Here is an 18184-nt window from a genome sequence, read left to right as displayed (position 1 = left end):
TTTGTTTCGTATGACCAACTTATATCATAAATCCATGAATTATTCGCAAATCTGTAGGCCTTCACTAGCGCAAAAGTTTATGAATCACTTCACGTCGTCGTATAAGCTTGTACTACTCATCTGACACATTTTTTCAAGGCTCTTTAGCAGGATTTGTTTTGGGCATTGCGTTTGCACAAGAGGGGCTTTCCATTGCAGTATAAACCGGACTTGTGTGCCGCCACCGCAACAATCTGACGCTAGCAGCTTGCGCAAGAGTTCGCTGAACCATTTCTATGACTTGCCGCATTGTACGTACGGCTTCGAAGACTTAGGGCGGGTACTTATTATAGACTTATTGCCTTGCAGACTATTTGGTCTTATGCAACGTTGTTTTGATGACCTCTCTCGTGTAACGGTTCGATTTAGGGTGTTTACGTTACGACTCTATACCACACGGTAACGGCTTCAAGCGTCGTCTTGACAGTACAATATTGCACAACGTACGATTCGTGAATGGCTTTTTAAATTTCGTCGATGCATTTGTGCAGAGATGATATTATATTCACTGAACAAAATAAATAGGTATGAAGTTATGAACTGCTGACGACGACGCATCATACATCTCGTAATACATGAAAACTATTCGTACCATCCGCGAATGCCGCATCGCTGGAACCATCATTCGTTAAAAACATTTCTAAGACAGGTCGAGGTCAGACGTAGGTACCTATGCCCTATGGAAAGTCTTATAAGGACTTATAGAAAATCGTGAAGTTTTCATAGACCAGGGCCAGGATGTGTCCTTGGCGTGCATGACGCCGTCTGCACGGTTTTAGTACCTAAATTTTTTTTGTACCTATGAGTGAAACAAAAAAATTTGTAACCTTCGATTCCAGGGTAGAGCTAAGTATGTAATAGGTGTATTTTTTTTGCTCTACTTATGTATTCTATTGTGCACTCGCCTTTATTGAAAGATATATTGTGCAAATGCTTGATAATAAAATAAACGCACAACGCTTGATCGATTTGGTCGATTTTGTGACTCGATTTGCGCCCATAAAATCAGCTGACCTGACTGGAAATGCAGTCATTCATATTCCATACGAACCTACATAAGTTAAGGCTCATAACCTATTGAATCTAGAATTAAATTATATTATGACTATTTACGTATATAAAACCGGTCAAATGCGAGCCAGACTAGGATACGAAGGGTTCTGTACAAGAAATAACACTTTTTTGTGATGTACTTAACCACAACTTCCCATTTTTTGGATTTTCTCTTTTTTTGTACCATAAGACATTGCTACCTACAAAATTTCTTCTACTAGGTCAACGGGAAGTATTCTATAGGTTTTGATTCCCTTGACGGGTCTTGACAGACACAACAGACAGACAGACAACGAAGTGATCCTATGAGGGTTCCTTTTTTCTCTGGAGATACGGAACCCTAAAAAGAGAGCATTATTGAATTGGGATTGATATGAATAATTAATCCTTTGAGAACATTTATAACGATATTGCTTGTATCTCAAGCAAGCGATCTCTGTGCCTTTCGTCAAAATACGTTACGTTTACCTATTCAGCTCCTAAGACGAGGTAGGTACCTAACAGACGAAAGTAGCAGACAGACGGGCACATTTTTGTAGTTATTTATATTATGTGGTGTATACATACATATAGTATAGAAGTATCTAAATGTTGAATATTTTTCATAATATTATGTAGGTATTTATGGGCAGATTACACCTACCGAGTAGTGAAGCGAGACAGTAAAATGTCACTCGGCCGAGACAGTGCTGTGGCTGAGAAATTGCACTCGTTAAAGTGTTTATACCAACCGAGTACTCGGCCGAGGACACTGACTCGCCACTGTACTCGGTAGGTGTAATCTGCCCATTAGAGCTAGTTACCTCACCAACGACTACATATTGTACACAATGGTCTACTCACATATAGAAGTAAGTATAGGTAATAGCTTTCTTTGACGATACGCTTTCTGCGTAAGTTGATAATATTTCTATGTCCTAACATCATTAAGGCATACCTACAGTATGTGGTTTCCTTACATTGTTATTTTTTTGGAAAATAAAATTCGTATTTATAAATCAAGTAAGTATATTTATTTGCATGGATAACAACTCGTACCCAAAAATGTGTAAGAACAATCCATACTAATATTATAAATGCGAAAGTATGTCTGTCTGTCCGTCTGTCTATTTGTCTGTCTGTCTGCTAGCTTTTCACGGCCCATCCGTTTAACCGATTTTGATGAAATTTGATATAGAGATAGCTTGCATCCCGAGAAAGTATATTAGCTACTTTTCAATGATAAAGAAAAAGAAAATTTGAGAAAAAAAAATCCCACGGATTGTTAAAAACCTTAAAAACCCAAATTCACGCAAACAAAGTCGCGGGCATCATATAGTTTATAATAAGAAGTTTATGATTTTTAAATAATTTGACGTCGGATTGCATGGTAAGGAAATTTAATATCAATAGACAAATATGTTGGGCGATTATACCTACCTACCTACTTAGGTATGCAGTTTTGTTCTTTATGCATATAAGTATTAGTTATTGTAACCTTTATACTTACTTTGTATTTGTTTGTATTTTGTGTGACTTTTTTCTGCAATAAACTTATTTCCTATTAAAAAAACCGGCCAAGTGCGAGTCGGCTCGCGCAATGAGGGTTCCGTACTACAGTCGTATTTTTTCGACATTTTGCACGATAATTCAAAAACTATGATGCATAAAAATAAATAAAAATCAGTTTTAGAATGTTCAAGTGAAGACCTTTCATATGATACCACACTTGATATAGTTATCTCACTTCGAAAGTAGAAAATACTAATTATTAGTTCATGACCACAATTTACAGAGGCATCTCTAGCCCTTGTGGCGCCCGTGTGCAACCAGTACCCTGGCGCCCTCTAGTCTAGTAGGAGCAGGGTCAAAATGGAATATTAACAGTTATATTTTCAAACGGAAATTCGGATGCAAATGGTGCAATTTTAAATGATGATTTTAAATGATGACGGCATTGGCCATAACACGAGCGCAGGGTCTTTGGGAGCGCCGGCATCGCCGCATCTTTGGAGGTGACGCATTAGAGGGCGCTCGGCGCCCCCTTAGACCCGGAGCCCGTGTGCGCCGCACACCCTGCACCATAGGTAAAGACGCCTCTGACAATTTAATTTTTTTTTGTATGATCTAACCCTAAATTCACGGTTTTCAGATTTTTCCCCAAATGTCAACTATAAGATCTACCTACCTGCCAAATTTCATGATTCTAGGTCAACGGGAAGTACCCTGTAGGTTTCTTGACAGACAGACGGACAGACAGACAGACAGACAAACAGACAGACAGACAGACAGGCAGACAGATAACAAAGTGATCCTATAAGGGTTCCGTTTTTCCTTTTGAGGTACGGAACCCTAAAAATAAATGTACATAGGTACCTAAAAGTAATTCATCATAATATTGTGCGTTGTGTAGACTGGGAGACCATAGGTAGGTGAAGTACCTACTTTTCAGCGCTTAATAAACTAATGTTACTTCAATAAAAATGATTTTATTCTGACTCACATTCGTTTGATTTTAATCTAAGTACCTATACAAGTTTAATAACCTTAAGTCGTGATTGATACATCACAATGCGCTGATAGATGTTGTTGTGGGAATAAAAAACTGCATATAAGGGTCAGCGCCGATGGGCAGAGTAGGGTAAGTTTAAGAGCTGCAGTTTCTGGTCTCAGAAAAATAGCTACTGAGTAACGGCGAAGCACCTTATTTCATACCATTTTGATCTACTTGTGCATACAGCAGTAATAAGTAGGTCTGTAAAATTTTATTGGAAAAAATATATATACCTACTCTACCGTCAAGAGTGGTTGCCCCCCGACTTCAGCAGGTTCGCGCCGGATCTTTTTAACCAGGCTGTGACCGTTTGACAGAATTTTAGCCTTGTGCAAAATGCAACATTAAATAAACATGAATTTCAATTGTTCTCGAATTAGGCACAACCCTGCTGGTATAGCAGGGTGGAGTGGAGAGGAAGTGCAACGTCTTTCTTGATGACAACTCAAATTAACCTTTATTTAACTACTACCTACTAACCTACTTGGCAACGGCAATCATAAAGACGGCGCGCGGTGGTATGTCACGTATCGCCTGCAGTGGCTCGACAAAGCGCGCCGCGCGTCCTTTGGATTTCCTCCATGTGTTGTGTACTTACCAATTGGAACTATATTGCCAACACTCAGAAAACTGAGTTTTTATCAAAAAACTCAGCTCTATTTCACTTCATCTGAACTGGCCATTAAGCGCTACGACGCCACTTGGCCCGTCTGCGCTGCCTCTAACGTTCTACTAGTGACCGCGGTAGCGGTAGTTACATAACCAGTGCCGATGATCTCAAGATCACCTCTCTGAGCAAAACACAACTTGCGCTCATTTGGGTGCAAGATATATGTAGAAAATTATAAAAACTGCATTTGTTTTATCTTAGTGAAGTTTTTACATACCTCTTCATATTTTAATTAACCCTGAGTAGGTATAAGGTACTAAGGAGGTATGTAATTTTATAAATCAGTCTTTATAGTTTAAATTAACTTAAGTGGAGATTAATTACTTTAATAAAACTCGTTACTCTTGGGAACCTATTCCACACTATAATATAATATTAGTGTGGAATAGGTTCCCAAGGTACGCGACAGAAAGTAATGTACATCGCGGCCTTTAGAATGACATTTCGGCTTTGTAGAGCGTTGTCTCTGTCACTTATACCTATCTGACGTTTTGTCGGTCTCAACGACAGACACAACGCTCTACAAATCTACTATCTCTTTCTAAAGGAAGGAGATAGCAGATTTGTAGAGCGATTCTACATTACTTTCTGCCGCCATAAAATGTCTTTGTAGGTAGGGGGTAATCTCCGGAACTAATGATCCGATTCCGGAAATTCATTCACCCATAGATAGCTACATTATTTTCGATTACTAGAGTCTGTCAAGTGTAAATCATGCAAACCAAGTCGCAGGAAAAACTATTAATAGATAAACAGAAGGTTGGATGAATATGCATACCTATACAAAACTTCTAAATTATTCCATTTATAATAATAGAATAAACTGTATGCTATATGGATAGCATAGTATGTCTATGCATAAAATACAAGTATTTTTTGCCAAATTACTGGGAAATTAATGTTGTAATTTGAACGCGGGTTTTCCGAACGCCTATTGCAACTTTGCGGCGGAGGCCATAGGAGCCTTACTCGTATTGGAGTAATGAAAACTGTAGAGTTGTTTGTATTTTTTATTATGTACTTAAACTTTTGAAATACTGTTATAATGTGTAATTTTAATAGTTTCTTTGCCTAGGTAGGTACCTAGATCTTTTGGTGTCTCAATAGTAGCCTAAATTATGTTTTAAGATAATATTAAAATGCCAAAACCAAATAGGAACGTTTTGAAAAATTTGGTACATAGCTACTCAATGAGAGGTAGAGGAGTGAGAGGCGAATGAGCTAGACCATGCCACAATACCGTCTATGAAGTAAAAGTTACAAGTTATAATAGTTATTTTTTTTACTGTACACCAAAGGAAATATTTAAGTAAATTATTACTCTAATTTCTAATACAATAAAATAAAAATTGTACCTACAAGTTACAATGACTTATTTCTAAAAAATAATTCTTTTTAGGTCACGTTCTTAAGAACTATCATCAAATCTGGCAAATTTTGTACTCAATAGTTAAGTTATTTATTATATAACGACTAGCTTATGCCTGCGACTTCGTCCGCGTGCACTACATACATTTCAAACCCCTTATTTACGCCCTTAGGCGTTGAATTTTCAAAAATCATTTCTTGGCGGATGTCTACGTCATGTCAAATTTCAGCTCGATCCATCCAGCAGTTTGAGCTGTACGTTTATAGATCAGTTAGTCAGTCAGTCAGCTTATCCTTTTATATAAATAGATTAAAAATCGGCTCTAAGTCAACCTATGTTTTTTCAGATAGATTTTTTGAAACACCATTTAAGTCATCATCATTATCGTCATCAACCGATAGACGTCCACTGCTGGACATAAGTCTCTTGTAGGGACTTCCACACACAACGGTCTTGCGCCGCCTGAATCCAGCGGCTCCCTGCGACTCGTCTGATGTCGTCCGTCCACCAAGTGGTTACCACTTCATTATTTCAATTTAAATTTCGAGTCGTACCTAATCGTTAAGAATTAATAAGTAAGTAAGTACATTAAAAATTTATTTAGACTGAAGAAGCGCCACGCACTGCCGTAGGCTTTGTTTATTCGATGACCTACTTTTAGTCGATTGAATGCTGAACCGCGTAACGCTGGGCTTCCCTGTGCTCCTGTCAAGGTCTGTTAAGTACAGGCTGGACTCTGGTTTTTACGTCAATCATAGCTAGCTAGCATTGGACACGCAATTTCATTATTTCGAATGTATTAATGTAACTAGCTGACCCGCCTTGGCTTCGTTCGAGTGAACATCGGTGAGGACGATTTCAGTAAACCATGCAGGTTTACTGAAATCGTACTTGACAGTTCTCCATAATGTTCTAAAAGGTGTTTAAAGTCTATCGATCCATACCTACTTGGTCAGCGTAGTGGACTGTAGGCAAAACCACATGTCATTCTGAGAGGAAACTGATACTGAGGCTCAGTAGTGGGCCAGCGATGGGGTGAAATTTCCAAAATCTTGGTAATAGGTACTTCCGTACGTACTTATAGGTACTTACGTATTTCTTAGTTTTAACCGAAAGCCGAAATACCAATTTTTAGGGTATAATTGAAAAACGACGGACTTTCATACAAACTTTCATCCTCTATCTAACCCCCTTGGAAGTAGAACTTCGAAAAACTGTGACAAAATCATTTCTTAATGTGTGCACGTGATGAAAGTAAACTGTAACCTAGTGACAAAATTAGACACTTTTGGTATTAAAAGCTTTTAGCTCTACTGCGACATGCTCGAGTCTTCGACAAATAGTTCAGAATCCTGTAAACTGAAACCTATAGCACAGCGGGTAGCGAAGCTGAAGTGGCAATGGGCAGGTAGACATTAGACAACATCAAACGAGTCGCACGGAGCCACTGGAATCAGGCGGCGCAAGGCCGTGGCGTGTGAAACTCCCTACAAGACAAGACAACCTATGTATATCAAGATAAGCTCCATCTCTTTTTACGAAGTAGTAGGTACTTAGAAATTCTTTGCTTTTTATATACAGCTACTTCTAATTTAAAAAATGTTTGTTGTCTGTCTACAATCTACATGTAGTAGAAACATAGTAGTAGTACAGTTGTCGGCACTAGCTTGAAGGTTTCTGACATAATACCATCAATCTACAATAGGTGGCACAAGAATCGCCCTGCAGCGCATGCCCGGCATGCTAGTAGACTAGTCTGTAGGCAAGTAGAGCCATAGAGTAGTATTATAGTAGAGCTAGCATAGAGCTAGACTGATTTCTAGTTCCATGCCCGGCATTAGCTGCTGAAGATTCCTTCTACATTAATAAAATAAGTTGTTATGACTTATGCCAGATTTTAATAAAATTTATATTATAACAAGTTATATTATTTAATAATATAACTAAACTGTTTGTAAACTTTAGTCTTTATACCTATTACGTGGAAGCTTCAATAAAAATATAGGTACACTGGCCTCTATTTAAATCTTACGGCATTAAAACGAGAATACGTGTTATCTACGAGTACCAACTAAACTATCACACACACAGGGTCAGTTGAGACCGAGTGAAACGTAGTTGGCATAGTTCAATGGTCTTGTGGCATTGAAACCAGTTGACTTGAAACTGACCATTTAGTTTTGCCTGTACAGCACAGATGGCAGTATTTTATGTTTTCCAATGACTCATTCTTATCGTACGCGATAGGTCGAGATGGCAATCGAGGAGGGAACACCCCGCACACCAGCACAGCCCCCGTACTAACCCGGTGCGGGTGAGTGCAAGCAGAGATAATTTATAGGTGACGTGCGGTTGTGCGCCGTGCGAGGCGTCCCCCGCCTCATACACCGATTGCCATCTCGACCTGTCGTGGACTATAGATTCAGCTCATAGAACAGCTGAGAATAAAGCTGCTCCTTCACCGGGTGCATTCACCTGTAATGTAACATTTTACATTGCAGGCGAATTCGTTACATACAATACTGCCTGCCCTGCAATATCGTGGTGATTTAAAAACTGGCCTACAGTCGGTTAGAAAGGAATGACTAAACCAACGCGATGCCACGTGCTTCCATGTCCTATTACTTAACTGCATTCCTATTTGCATTGGGCTTTGAAATCGGTTTATTTACTTGCCAGCGAAACAGGTGGAGAAGGCGGGTAGAGAAGCGCGAGGGGTGCAACGGATAGACGTGATTTTTTGCAAGGATATAGGTAAAGACCTGGAGAGTGGCATAGGCTACTTTTATACAGGAAAATCAGACTACCCACGGAATTTTTAAAGCCCTAAGTCTACGCGGACGAAGTCGCGGGCATCAGGGTAAATGGGGGATGGAAGTTTGTATGAAAGTCTATCATTTTTAAAGATTTCAATGAAAATTGATATTTGGGTTTTCGGTTACAAAAGAAAAAATATGTAGGTAGGTACCTATTTCAGGATTTTTGAAAATTCTACCACAAAGCCGATTGCCTAAATTCCACCCGAGCGAAGCTGGGGCGGGTCAGCTAGTTGTTAACAAAATTACAAAGAGTATACAGGATACACTTAAAAAACAAAGGGCGACTAAATAAACGAATAAAACTCATAGGTACTGCTTAATTTGGCTTTAATCAACTCACTTTAACTTTTTAAAACCGGTATCAAAAGGTTATGATTTTGAAAAATAATAAGTAAGTAACCTTTATCAAAGTAACCACGGACTAGAGAATAGAGATAGAAGGTAACCAAAGTAACTGTTTAATATAATGTTTCATTAGACCGACGCAGAAATTAACGTTTCAGTAAGTACCTAAGTACCTACGAGTTATTCTGCTTCACATCAACTGAATTTAGCAAGTACTGAATAGTAGGTACCTACCTACCATAGCACAGTCAGTACAGGTCACAGAACACCCCCTCTGTGGTACAGGCATAGCTAACAAGGAAAACATGTTCAATGTTCATGTCTAAAACTTGCTATGCAAATTATTTGTAAGTACTATGAGTCAATTATACAATACAATAAATAAACTGATTGATAAATTGAGACTGGCTCCATCAGTACCGGATGCTACTTTTTGTCACTGTAAATGTTACTAGATCATAGTACATCCTTAATAGTTTTTGCTTCCTTCTCGATTATAAGTAGATTTCGATTATAGATTTTATTACTTGATAGATTTAAAATGCCAATTGCCCATTAGCAGTCACTTAAAAATAGTGCAAGTCTTTAAGATCGACCTTTTCAGAGCCACCAATTTTGGCGACAGTACACAAGGACGCCGACTTAATGTTCCTACACGCCCAATAATGATCTAAATCAACTTATGAATCGATCACAAGCTCTCGTATAAATAGCAAGACGAGCAAGAAATGGCCATCAGTCAGCCGTGACGGTTTGGAGTGATCTTCATTAGAATTCTAACACAGACCACGTTCACAATGAGATCGCTGGTGGTGTTATGTGCGGCTTTCGCCGTTTGTGCTGCTGCTCCCTCGGACGAAGGCGTCGCGAAGAAGAGGTCCATCGGATACCTAGAGTACGGATCATCTGCTGCTCTATACGAACCCGTACTTGAAGCTCGTGCTGTATACAGTGCACCTACAGTTTATGCTGCACCTTCAGTTTACGCCTCCCCCTCGGTTTACGCCGCCAACACTCTGTACGCCGCCAATACCGTATACGCCGCTCCCGCTGCCGTATCCCACCAATCTCGCGTGGATGTGAAATCATCCCCAGCTGTGGTTGCCAGTGCTCCTGCGGTTGTCGCTGCAAGGACCGTCGTTGAGCCCGTGAGCACAGTCGTGAGCTCGCCCGCCGTGGTCACCTCTCAAGTGGTGCCCGCCGCTGTGTCTCACCAGTCGCGTGTAGATGTACAAACTTCCCCGGCTGTTGTCGCGTCCGCACCAGCTGTCGTTGCCGCGCGTACTTATGTTGAACCACTGAGTACTGTTGTCAACGCTCCCTCCGTGTACTATGCTTCCTCTCCCACCGTGTACGCTGGAGGCTCAGCTGTGTCCCAACAGTCCCGTGTGGATGTCAAGAGCTCTCCTGGTGTTATCACAGAACAAGTGGTACAGCCTACATACTACGCTTCTGCACCTGTAGTCGCATCTGGACCTGCCTTTGTTGAATCCCGTTCAGTTTACTCTCCTTCCATATACTGGAAATGAGATGCCAAATTGTTTTACTTTTTAGCTTTGAAATGTAAATACTGACCAACAAACATAAGATCATTAAATTGGAAAGTTAGCCAAGAAATGAATAAATAAAATATAATAAATATTTAATAATGATTTTTATTTCGATATTGCATGTTTAATGTTAATAATTATTCATTATCATGATTAAACTATCGTCGGCTCACTGCAGAACACGAGTCTACTCTCAGAAGTAGAAGGGTTTTGGCCAAAAAACGGATTGGCAGACTTCACACACCTTTGAGAACATCATGTAGAACTCTCAGGCCTGCAGGTTTCCTCATGACATTTTCCTTCACCGTTAAAGCAAGCGGTAGGTATACGTAACTCCGAAAAAGTTATCTGTGGAGCGTGCCCGGGATCGAGCCCCCGACCTACGATTAGGAGGCGGACGTCCTAATCACTAGACTATCACAGTTTACTATTTAGTTGTAATTATTATCACCCATACATCTATTTATAATAGTACATGTCAACTAACACTTAAAAATTCCATCCTGTGCAAAGATAACAAAGTGTACCGTTCCCAAAGTAGAAATACCTACTTATCGGAAGTAAATATTAATAAAATTAAATTGATAAGAATGGGGTATCAAGCATTGCCTACCTGCTTAAGGGAGTAAAAGGTATTATGAACAAGGTTGATTACTTTCATTTAACATTTGACATTGCCCACTCACTTAATTTGAATTGTAAGACTAATATTAATAAAATCTTAATTGTATAAAAAGCGCTTACTAACGATAAACCAACATCAGTCGGCCGTGCTCGGTTTGAAGTGATCTAGTTCGTCAGACAAACACAGACCACGTTCACAATGAAATCGCTGGTGGTGTTCTTCGCTCTCGCCGCCGTGGCTTGCGGCTCCATCATCCCTCTGGCGCAGCCCGCGCACCACCCGGCCATCGTGCTGGACCCTCACGGCCGCCCCCTGGACACCGCCGAGGTCATCAACGCCCGTGCCATCCACCTCCAAGCTAAAGCCCTGGAACCTGCCCACCTCGGACACGCCGCTGTTGCCGTAGCTCCCATCGCGCACTCCACCGTGTACGCCGCCCCCGCTGTGTACGCCGCCCCCGCTTCCGCCGTGTCCCACCAGTCCCGCGTCGATGTGCGCACCAGCCCCGCTGTCGTATCTCACGCCGCTGCCGTCGTGCCCTCCGTCTCCGTCTGGGGAGCTCACGCCGCCGGTCCCTTGTTGGGCCACTCCGGTGTCGGACTCGCTGGTGCCGGACACTACCTCCACAAGCGTTCCCTGGGCTACGCTTGGTCCGCTCCCCTCATCGCTCCCTCTGCGGTCTCTCATCAATCCCGTGTTGATGTAGTGTCCAGCCCCGCTGTGGTGTCGCACGCCGTGGCCGCCCCTGTGCTCGCATACGCCACTCCCCTGGTCGCACAAGTCGGCCCCGCCGCAGTGTCCCACCAGTCCCGCGTGGATGTGCGCACCAGCCCCGCTGTCGTATCTCACGCCGCTGCCGTCGTGCCCTCCGTCTCCGTCTGGGGAGCTCACGCCGCCGGTCCCTTGTTGGGCCACTCCGGTCTCGGACTCGCTGGTGCCGGACACTACCTCCACAAGCGTTCCCTGGGCTATGCTTGGTCCGCTCCCCTCATCGCTCCCTCCGCGGTCTCTCATCAATCCCGTGTTGATGTAGTGTCCAGCCCCGCTGTGGTGTCGCACGCCGTGGCCGCCCCCGTGCTCGCACACGCCGCTCCCCTGGTCGCGCACGTGGCCCCCGCCGCGGTGTCGCATCAGTCCCGCGTTGATGTCCGCACCAGCCCCGCCATCTCCGTCGTCGCCGCCGCCCCCGTGGCGCACAGCTACCTCGCCGCCGCTCCCCTCGTCCATGCCGCTCCCTTGGGACATGGTCTCCATGGTTGGTAAAGAGCCGATCTGACGAATAGACATTTAGAAAAATAAATAAATTATGAAAATTTAACAATAATTTCAATATTTTATTTCTATCCCAAGAAATGATTATCATTTATTTTCAAAATATTTTTGAAAAAAATTTAAAACTTTTCTCTAAATAATTATCAACAAGATGTGACCTCGCACCGGAAGACGCAGCGTTGGAAGACCCCCCACTAGGTGGAAGTAAGTATTATTAATTATATAATATGTAGGTTTAGACTATGGGTACACTACAAATTGGAAAATTTCAAAATTGTAGGATAATATGAACGTACCTACTTATATTTATACACAAAGCGTGTATTATAAAATGTACCTACCACTACTTGACCATTAGAAGAATCATAACAGTTTAAGTAGAGAAATGAATTCCTGGCCGTGGCAACCGCCGCCGTCACTATAGATACGATTTCCGCAACGATTGTGTAAACTGCGTAATGTGGGAAACTATTTTGCAGAATAAATTAATTTCATAGCCTTATAATAACTCAATGGAAAAGGTCAGGCGTAGAACTAAAAGGAAAATATATTATGATACTAGCATACAAGCAGTTGCCCAAGACTTCGCCCGCGTAAAATTTCTGGTTTTAGCTCAGAGTATTTAACCCAGAATACCTAAATGCCAATTTTCAGATCCTACAAACTTTCATCCCATTTTTTACCCGGGTGAATTTTTCAAAATAACCTATACCTACTTACTTACAGGTTTTTATTATTTCAAACTAATAATCTAAATCCCGTTTTTTACGTCTGTAACTTCAAAAACATAGGACTATCATATTTCATACCATTTCATACCAACCACCATTTAACCCCCTTAGGGGTGTAATTTCGAGAAACGTTTGGAAAATGCATATGCGAATATGCAAATGCATATAATCCGGTCTCTAGTAATAAAAAAACTCATATACTTCGACCATACATAAACTATTACGTTTTTTCTTTTTAGACACTTTTTTTAAAAATGCAGATGCAAGTTTAACCCTTGACTGCAATCTCACCTGGTGGTAGGTGATAATGACATGCGGTGAAAATCTAATACATATTTTCTCAGCGTACGTATCGCCTTGAAAATAAGCATGGCCAGCGTGGTAGACTATGGCCAAAACCCTTCTCAGTCTGAGAGGAGACCCGTGCTCTGTAGTGAGCCGGCAATGGGTTGATCATGATGATGTACGTATCGCGTTGAAAATAAGCTAAGTACCTACCTACTTATTTCTCTATCTACGAACTTATTGAGTACGTATAAGACGCGACAGGTTGAGATAGCAATCGGGGTATGAAGCGGGGGACGCCCCGCAGACTCGCACGTGACCCGCGCTCGCCCGCATCGGGTTAGCGCGGGGGATGTGCGGGTATGCGGGGCGTTTCCTTCCCGATTGCCATGTCGACCTGTCGCGGACTATAGTTATCTATTCTATACTACTAAAGACATTTTACTTCAATTGGCATCCTGTTGATGAATCATTGCCAAGTTCTTGCTTAGAAGGTAAATATTTTACATTCCCTATTACAGGGACAGATCTTACACAGATTATTATAGGTAAAGGCCTGAACGCAGCTGCAGCGTGGCGGCACAAATACAGCGGCTGAGCTATACCTAATTTGTAAAAAGGTACCTACTGTGGCTGATTCTGTTGTGCGCAATCTCTAAACTAAATTGACAAGCCTAAATCTAATGCCATCCTCTTCTGCAGAGAGCATTATGAAAGTGATAGCAATATATTTAGACCTGTCAGTTTAGTTTAGTTTAGAACAGAATTGTCCGCACCGTATGAAATACGTTGACCTGCGGAGTGCGATGGTGACGGGAACAGTGCGGCTCCTACGTGGACTCTCCAGAATGATCGCCTTCGCACAGTTCCTTGTATAGGTCTAGTCCGCGACAGTTTGAGATGGTAGTCAGAGCATAGGGCGGGGAACATCCTGCACACCCACACGTCGCCCGCGCCTGCCCGCACCAGGGTTCCCTCCCCGATTGCCATTTCAATCTGTCGCGTACTAAATTACATTTGTAGGAGCCACAATACCGCAAGCTATTGCATTTTGTGTCTGACCAGGCCTTTAAATGTCATATTATTGTAGGTCACTCTGTTATGTGCATTAATCTGCTAAAATTTACCGTCAACACTTTCAAACACCATGAACAAAATAACTTTAACAAAGTATGAATATAGGCAGAATGTAAGCGTCGGTCTACGAATAATATAGGTGCGATTGGATGCGCTTTCTTGATGCTCGATATGTTCCTAGTTAGTTAAATTACAGGTATTAGTATTTAAATAACTAAGCATATAGGTGAAACATATGGTGAATATTTTTGACCATATTCAATGGACTTGAGCTAAGTACACAAGTTTGAGGTGGTGTAGAAAATGAAATTATTATGATTATTTTTTAATTTACTTTATTTATTTTAAATTAAATATTTTTTTATTATTTTAAATTTTGCATTTTATATGAATTCGTCAGATCAGCCCTTTACCAACCATGGAGACCATATCCATGTCCCAAGGGAGCGGAATGGACGAGGGGAGCGGCGGCGAGGTAGCTGTGCGCCACGGGGGCGGCGGCAATGTAGGAGATGGCGGGGCTGGTGCGGACATCGACGCGGGACTGATGCGACACCGCAGCGGGGGCCACGTGAGCGACCAGGGGAGCGGCGTGCGCGAGCACGGGGGCGGCCACGGCGTGCGACACCACAGCGGGGCTGGACACTACATCAACACGGGATTGATGGGAGACCGCGGAAGGAGCGATGAGGGGAGCGGACCAAGCGTAGCCCAGGGAACGCTTGTGGAGGTAGTGTCCGGCACCAGCGAGTCCGAGACCGGAGTGGCCCAACAAGGGACCGGCGGCGTGAGCTCCCCAGACGGAGACGGAGGGCACGACGGCAGCGGCGTGAGATACGACAGCGGGGCTGGTGCGCACATCCACGCGGGACTGGTGGGACACGGCGGCAGCGGGGGCGGCGTACACAGCGGGGGCGGCGTACACGGCGGGGGCGGCGTACACGGCGGAGTGCGCGATGGGAGCGACGGCGACAGCGGCGTGTCCGAGGTGGGCAGGTTCCAAAGCTTTAGCTTGGAGGTGGATGGCACGGGCGTTGATGACCTCCGCGGTGTCCAGGGGGCGGCCGTGAGGGTCCAGCACGATGGCCGGGTGGTGCGCGGGCTGCGCCAGAGGGATGATGGAGCCGCAAGCCACGGCGGCGAGAGCGAAGAACACCACCAGCGATTTCATTGTGAACGTGGTCTGTGTTTGTCTGACGAACTAGATCACTTCAAACCGAGCACGGCCGACTGATAATTTCGACCCGCACTCCACCATATTTATACCGAACGGATATAATTAAAAAGTAAGGCAAATTCAGTGGGTAATTGGTCGGGGTAATGCTAGAACAATGTCAGGTGTCAATAAAATGTTTGACCTCGGAGTTGTGGCGGTCATAACGAAAGAATTTCGTGGTCATAGTATGTAGTGCGCAACGCATGTGAGTATTACCTCTGCAGCGATAGCATCGGCTAGCTAACCGCGGCGACGACTTTGCAGTATTTTATTTACTTATATTTTAAAAGCACGCCGCAAAAGACGTAGGTAAACGTAATTTGAGTTTTATATTTTCTGCAAGTGCACGTAATTAACTACAGGCACAATAGGTATTAGACACTACGGAATAAACGATTAAATGATTTCAAAACGTTTTAAGTTGCACAGTTGTTCAAAATTCAGGTTCTGTCCATAGGTATCCTATAATTCATTCAATGGTAGGTACATTTGTAGAATGTGAGTAGAAAGGCAGCCTAGTTTAAGCAACTAGCCACGGTTTAAACAAAGAAAAGTATTGACCGGCAATCGGCATGTTTTAAGCTCGCTGCTCGACCACAACCCGGCCAGAGTACCTTCAATATTAAAAGAATAATTACACAAATTAAGTAGGTAGGATAGTCTAACTTTTTCTGTTAGATTCGTGATAGCGCGTCGTATTATCAAAAACTTAAGCATGTAGAATCATTTTCAACAGTTTCAAGTACCTACGTAGTGGATATGAAGAGCTTTGGAGAGCTTTTATTGTTAGCAGCTGAATTTAATATTGAAACCAAAATTAAACAGGTTCGATTTTTAACTTTTCATTGGCAGCAACGACTTCTATGATTTATGCACTATGTATTAGGTTGATAGTGCATAGATTTATCTTCTGAATGTATAGGTTCCAACTGAACCTATACATTCCGAAGAAAAAAAATTGCGGATTGCTACAAATAGCAAGTATGATCGCCAGTATCATACCTACTTGGATAGCTTTATACTCATAAATAGAACATACAGGTTTAAAAGCGAGCTGACTTCCTATTCGGAGGGTTAGGGGTTCGATTTCGGGCACGCACCTTAATTTTTCCACACATAGGCGTTTTAAGCAATTGAATATCATTTACTTTCACGGTGAAGGAAAAAAACCTGCATACTTGAGAGTTCTCCATAATTTTCACACAGGTGTGTAAAGTCTGCCAATCCGTACTTGGTCAGCGTGGTTGACTATGAGGAGGCCCATGCTCAGCTGTGGGCCAGCGATGGTTTGATGATAAATCTATATATTTAAAAGGAAAAGCTGACTGACTGACTGATCTATCAACGTACAGTTCAAACTACTGGACAGATCAGGCTGAAATTTGACATGAAAATAGCGCTTATGACGTAGATATCCGCTAAGAAAGGATTTTTGAAAATTCAATACCTAAGGGCGTACCCTTAGGTATTGAATTTTCAAAAATCCTTTCTTCACTTTTCCTTTTACGAAATAGGGGTTTGAAGTCGCTGGAATAAGCTAGTAAAATATAAATCCTGCTTGTTCCTTAATTCAGACAACAACAACCCTATAGATTAGTAGATACCTAATTTGATTTTATTTGCGTTGTTTTGTATTGTTTCATGGCAACAGTCAACACGTTGCGGATATGAAAGGGTGGGTGTGATAAAAGATCAGCTCGGTTGTTTCTAAGAACTGGTTTAATGCTACCAGCCGCCGCGCGTTCAGTTACACAACCTAGTGTTTATTGCCTACGCCTGATTCGATCCTAGGACCGCCAGAGTTACTTATTTTGTGAGAAATTCATTTCGGCTAGTTTGTGCCGACGCGACGGCCAATTTGAAGATATCAGCTATTAAGGGTACGTAAAAACATTACTCACTTTACTTAAAGTCTGAGTGCTGATTTTTATGTTTTTTTTAAATTAGGCGCAAAATTTAATTTTTTTTTTTAATTTGGCTTGACCTCGATCACACCTGATGGGAAGTGATGTGTGTATGTTTCCTGAGTAATATGCCCCTATGTTATTCTATTGCGAGCTTTATAAAACGTCTGGTGGCATGTAGCGCCGACGGGAGTCGTCATTCTATGAACAATATTCTGTAACACAAACAATAAACATAAATAAAAAAAGCAGCACTCAGAGTTTAAGGAAAGCTTGTAACTTGGACGATCTAACCTAGTCCAAGGCTTGTAATGATTTACGTAGGTAGGGTTGCCAGGTCGCCAAACCTAATAGCCGGACAGACAAGCCAGTTTGGCCGGACATTTGGGTAGAAAGACCGGACACCCTACATTGTTGAGGATTTTGTGTCTTAGTATTAATAAGTACGACAAAAAAATTGTATGTAAAATCAAGCGTATTGTCATAAATCGTGTTATCAGGCGGCACTGCCGTCCGCAGGAGCGACCGACAGTCGACTCGCCTGCGCTCGGAAACGCTCGTTTGCGAAATGTAAAAAGCCTAACAAAAGCCGGACAAGCCGGACACCATTTATTTTGGCCGGACACGCAATCAAAAAGCCTACCTATGTCCGGCTTTATCCGTACGCCTAACGTAGGTACTAAGTATATGGTGAAT

At 42.3% G+C, this 18184-nt stretch overlaps 3 protein-coding genes across 3 annotated transcripts; 2 read left to right on the top strand and 1 right to left on the bottom strand.

Moving 5' to 3' along the window:
* The first annotated feature begins 9541 nt into the window (after positions 1–9541).
* LOC117988310 (cuticle protein 16.5-like) lies at positions 9542–10405 on the top strand. Its single transcript, XM_034975444.2, has one exon. It carries the CDS (start codon positions 9626–9628, stop codon positions 10355–10357), a length of 732 nt encoding a protein of 243 aa, XP_034831335.1. The 5' UTR covers positions 9542–9625; the 3' UTR covers positions 10358–10405.
* A 746-nt stretch (positions 10406–11151) lies between these two features.
* Positions 11152–12306, top strand: LOC117988532 (calphotin-like). The gene has a single exon (XM_034975682.2). It carries the CDS (start codon positions 11202–11204, stop codon positions 12264–12266), a length of 1065 nt encoding a protein of 354 aa, XP_034831573.1. The 5' UTR covers positions 11152–11201; the 3' UTR covers positions 12267–12306.
* A 2386-nt stretch (positions 12307–14692) lies between these two features.
* LOC117988309 (cuticle protein 16.5-like) lies at positions 14693–15632 on the bottom strand. Its single transcript, XM_034975443.2, has one exon. The coding sequence runs from the start codon at positions 15537–15539 to the stop codon at positions 14778–14780; it is 762 nt and encodes a 253-aa protein (XP_034831334.1). The 5' UTR covers positions 15540–15632; the 3' UTR covers positions 14693–14777.
* Positions 15633–18184: the final 2552 nt, after the last annotated feature.

The sequence above is a fragment of the Maniola hyperantus genome, chromosome 14 (assembly GCF_902806685.2).
Source record: "Maniola hyperantus chromosome 14, iAphHyp1.2, whole genome shotgun sequence".
Taxonomy (NCBI): domain Eukaryota; kingdom Metazoa; phylum Arthropoda; class Insecta; order Lepidoptera; family Nymphalidae; genus Maniola; species Maniola hyperantus.
This window is presented reverse-complemented; position numbering and strand designations above follow the sequence as displayed.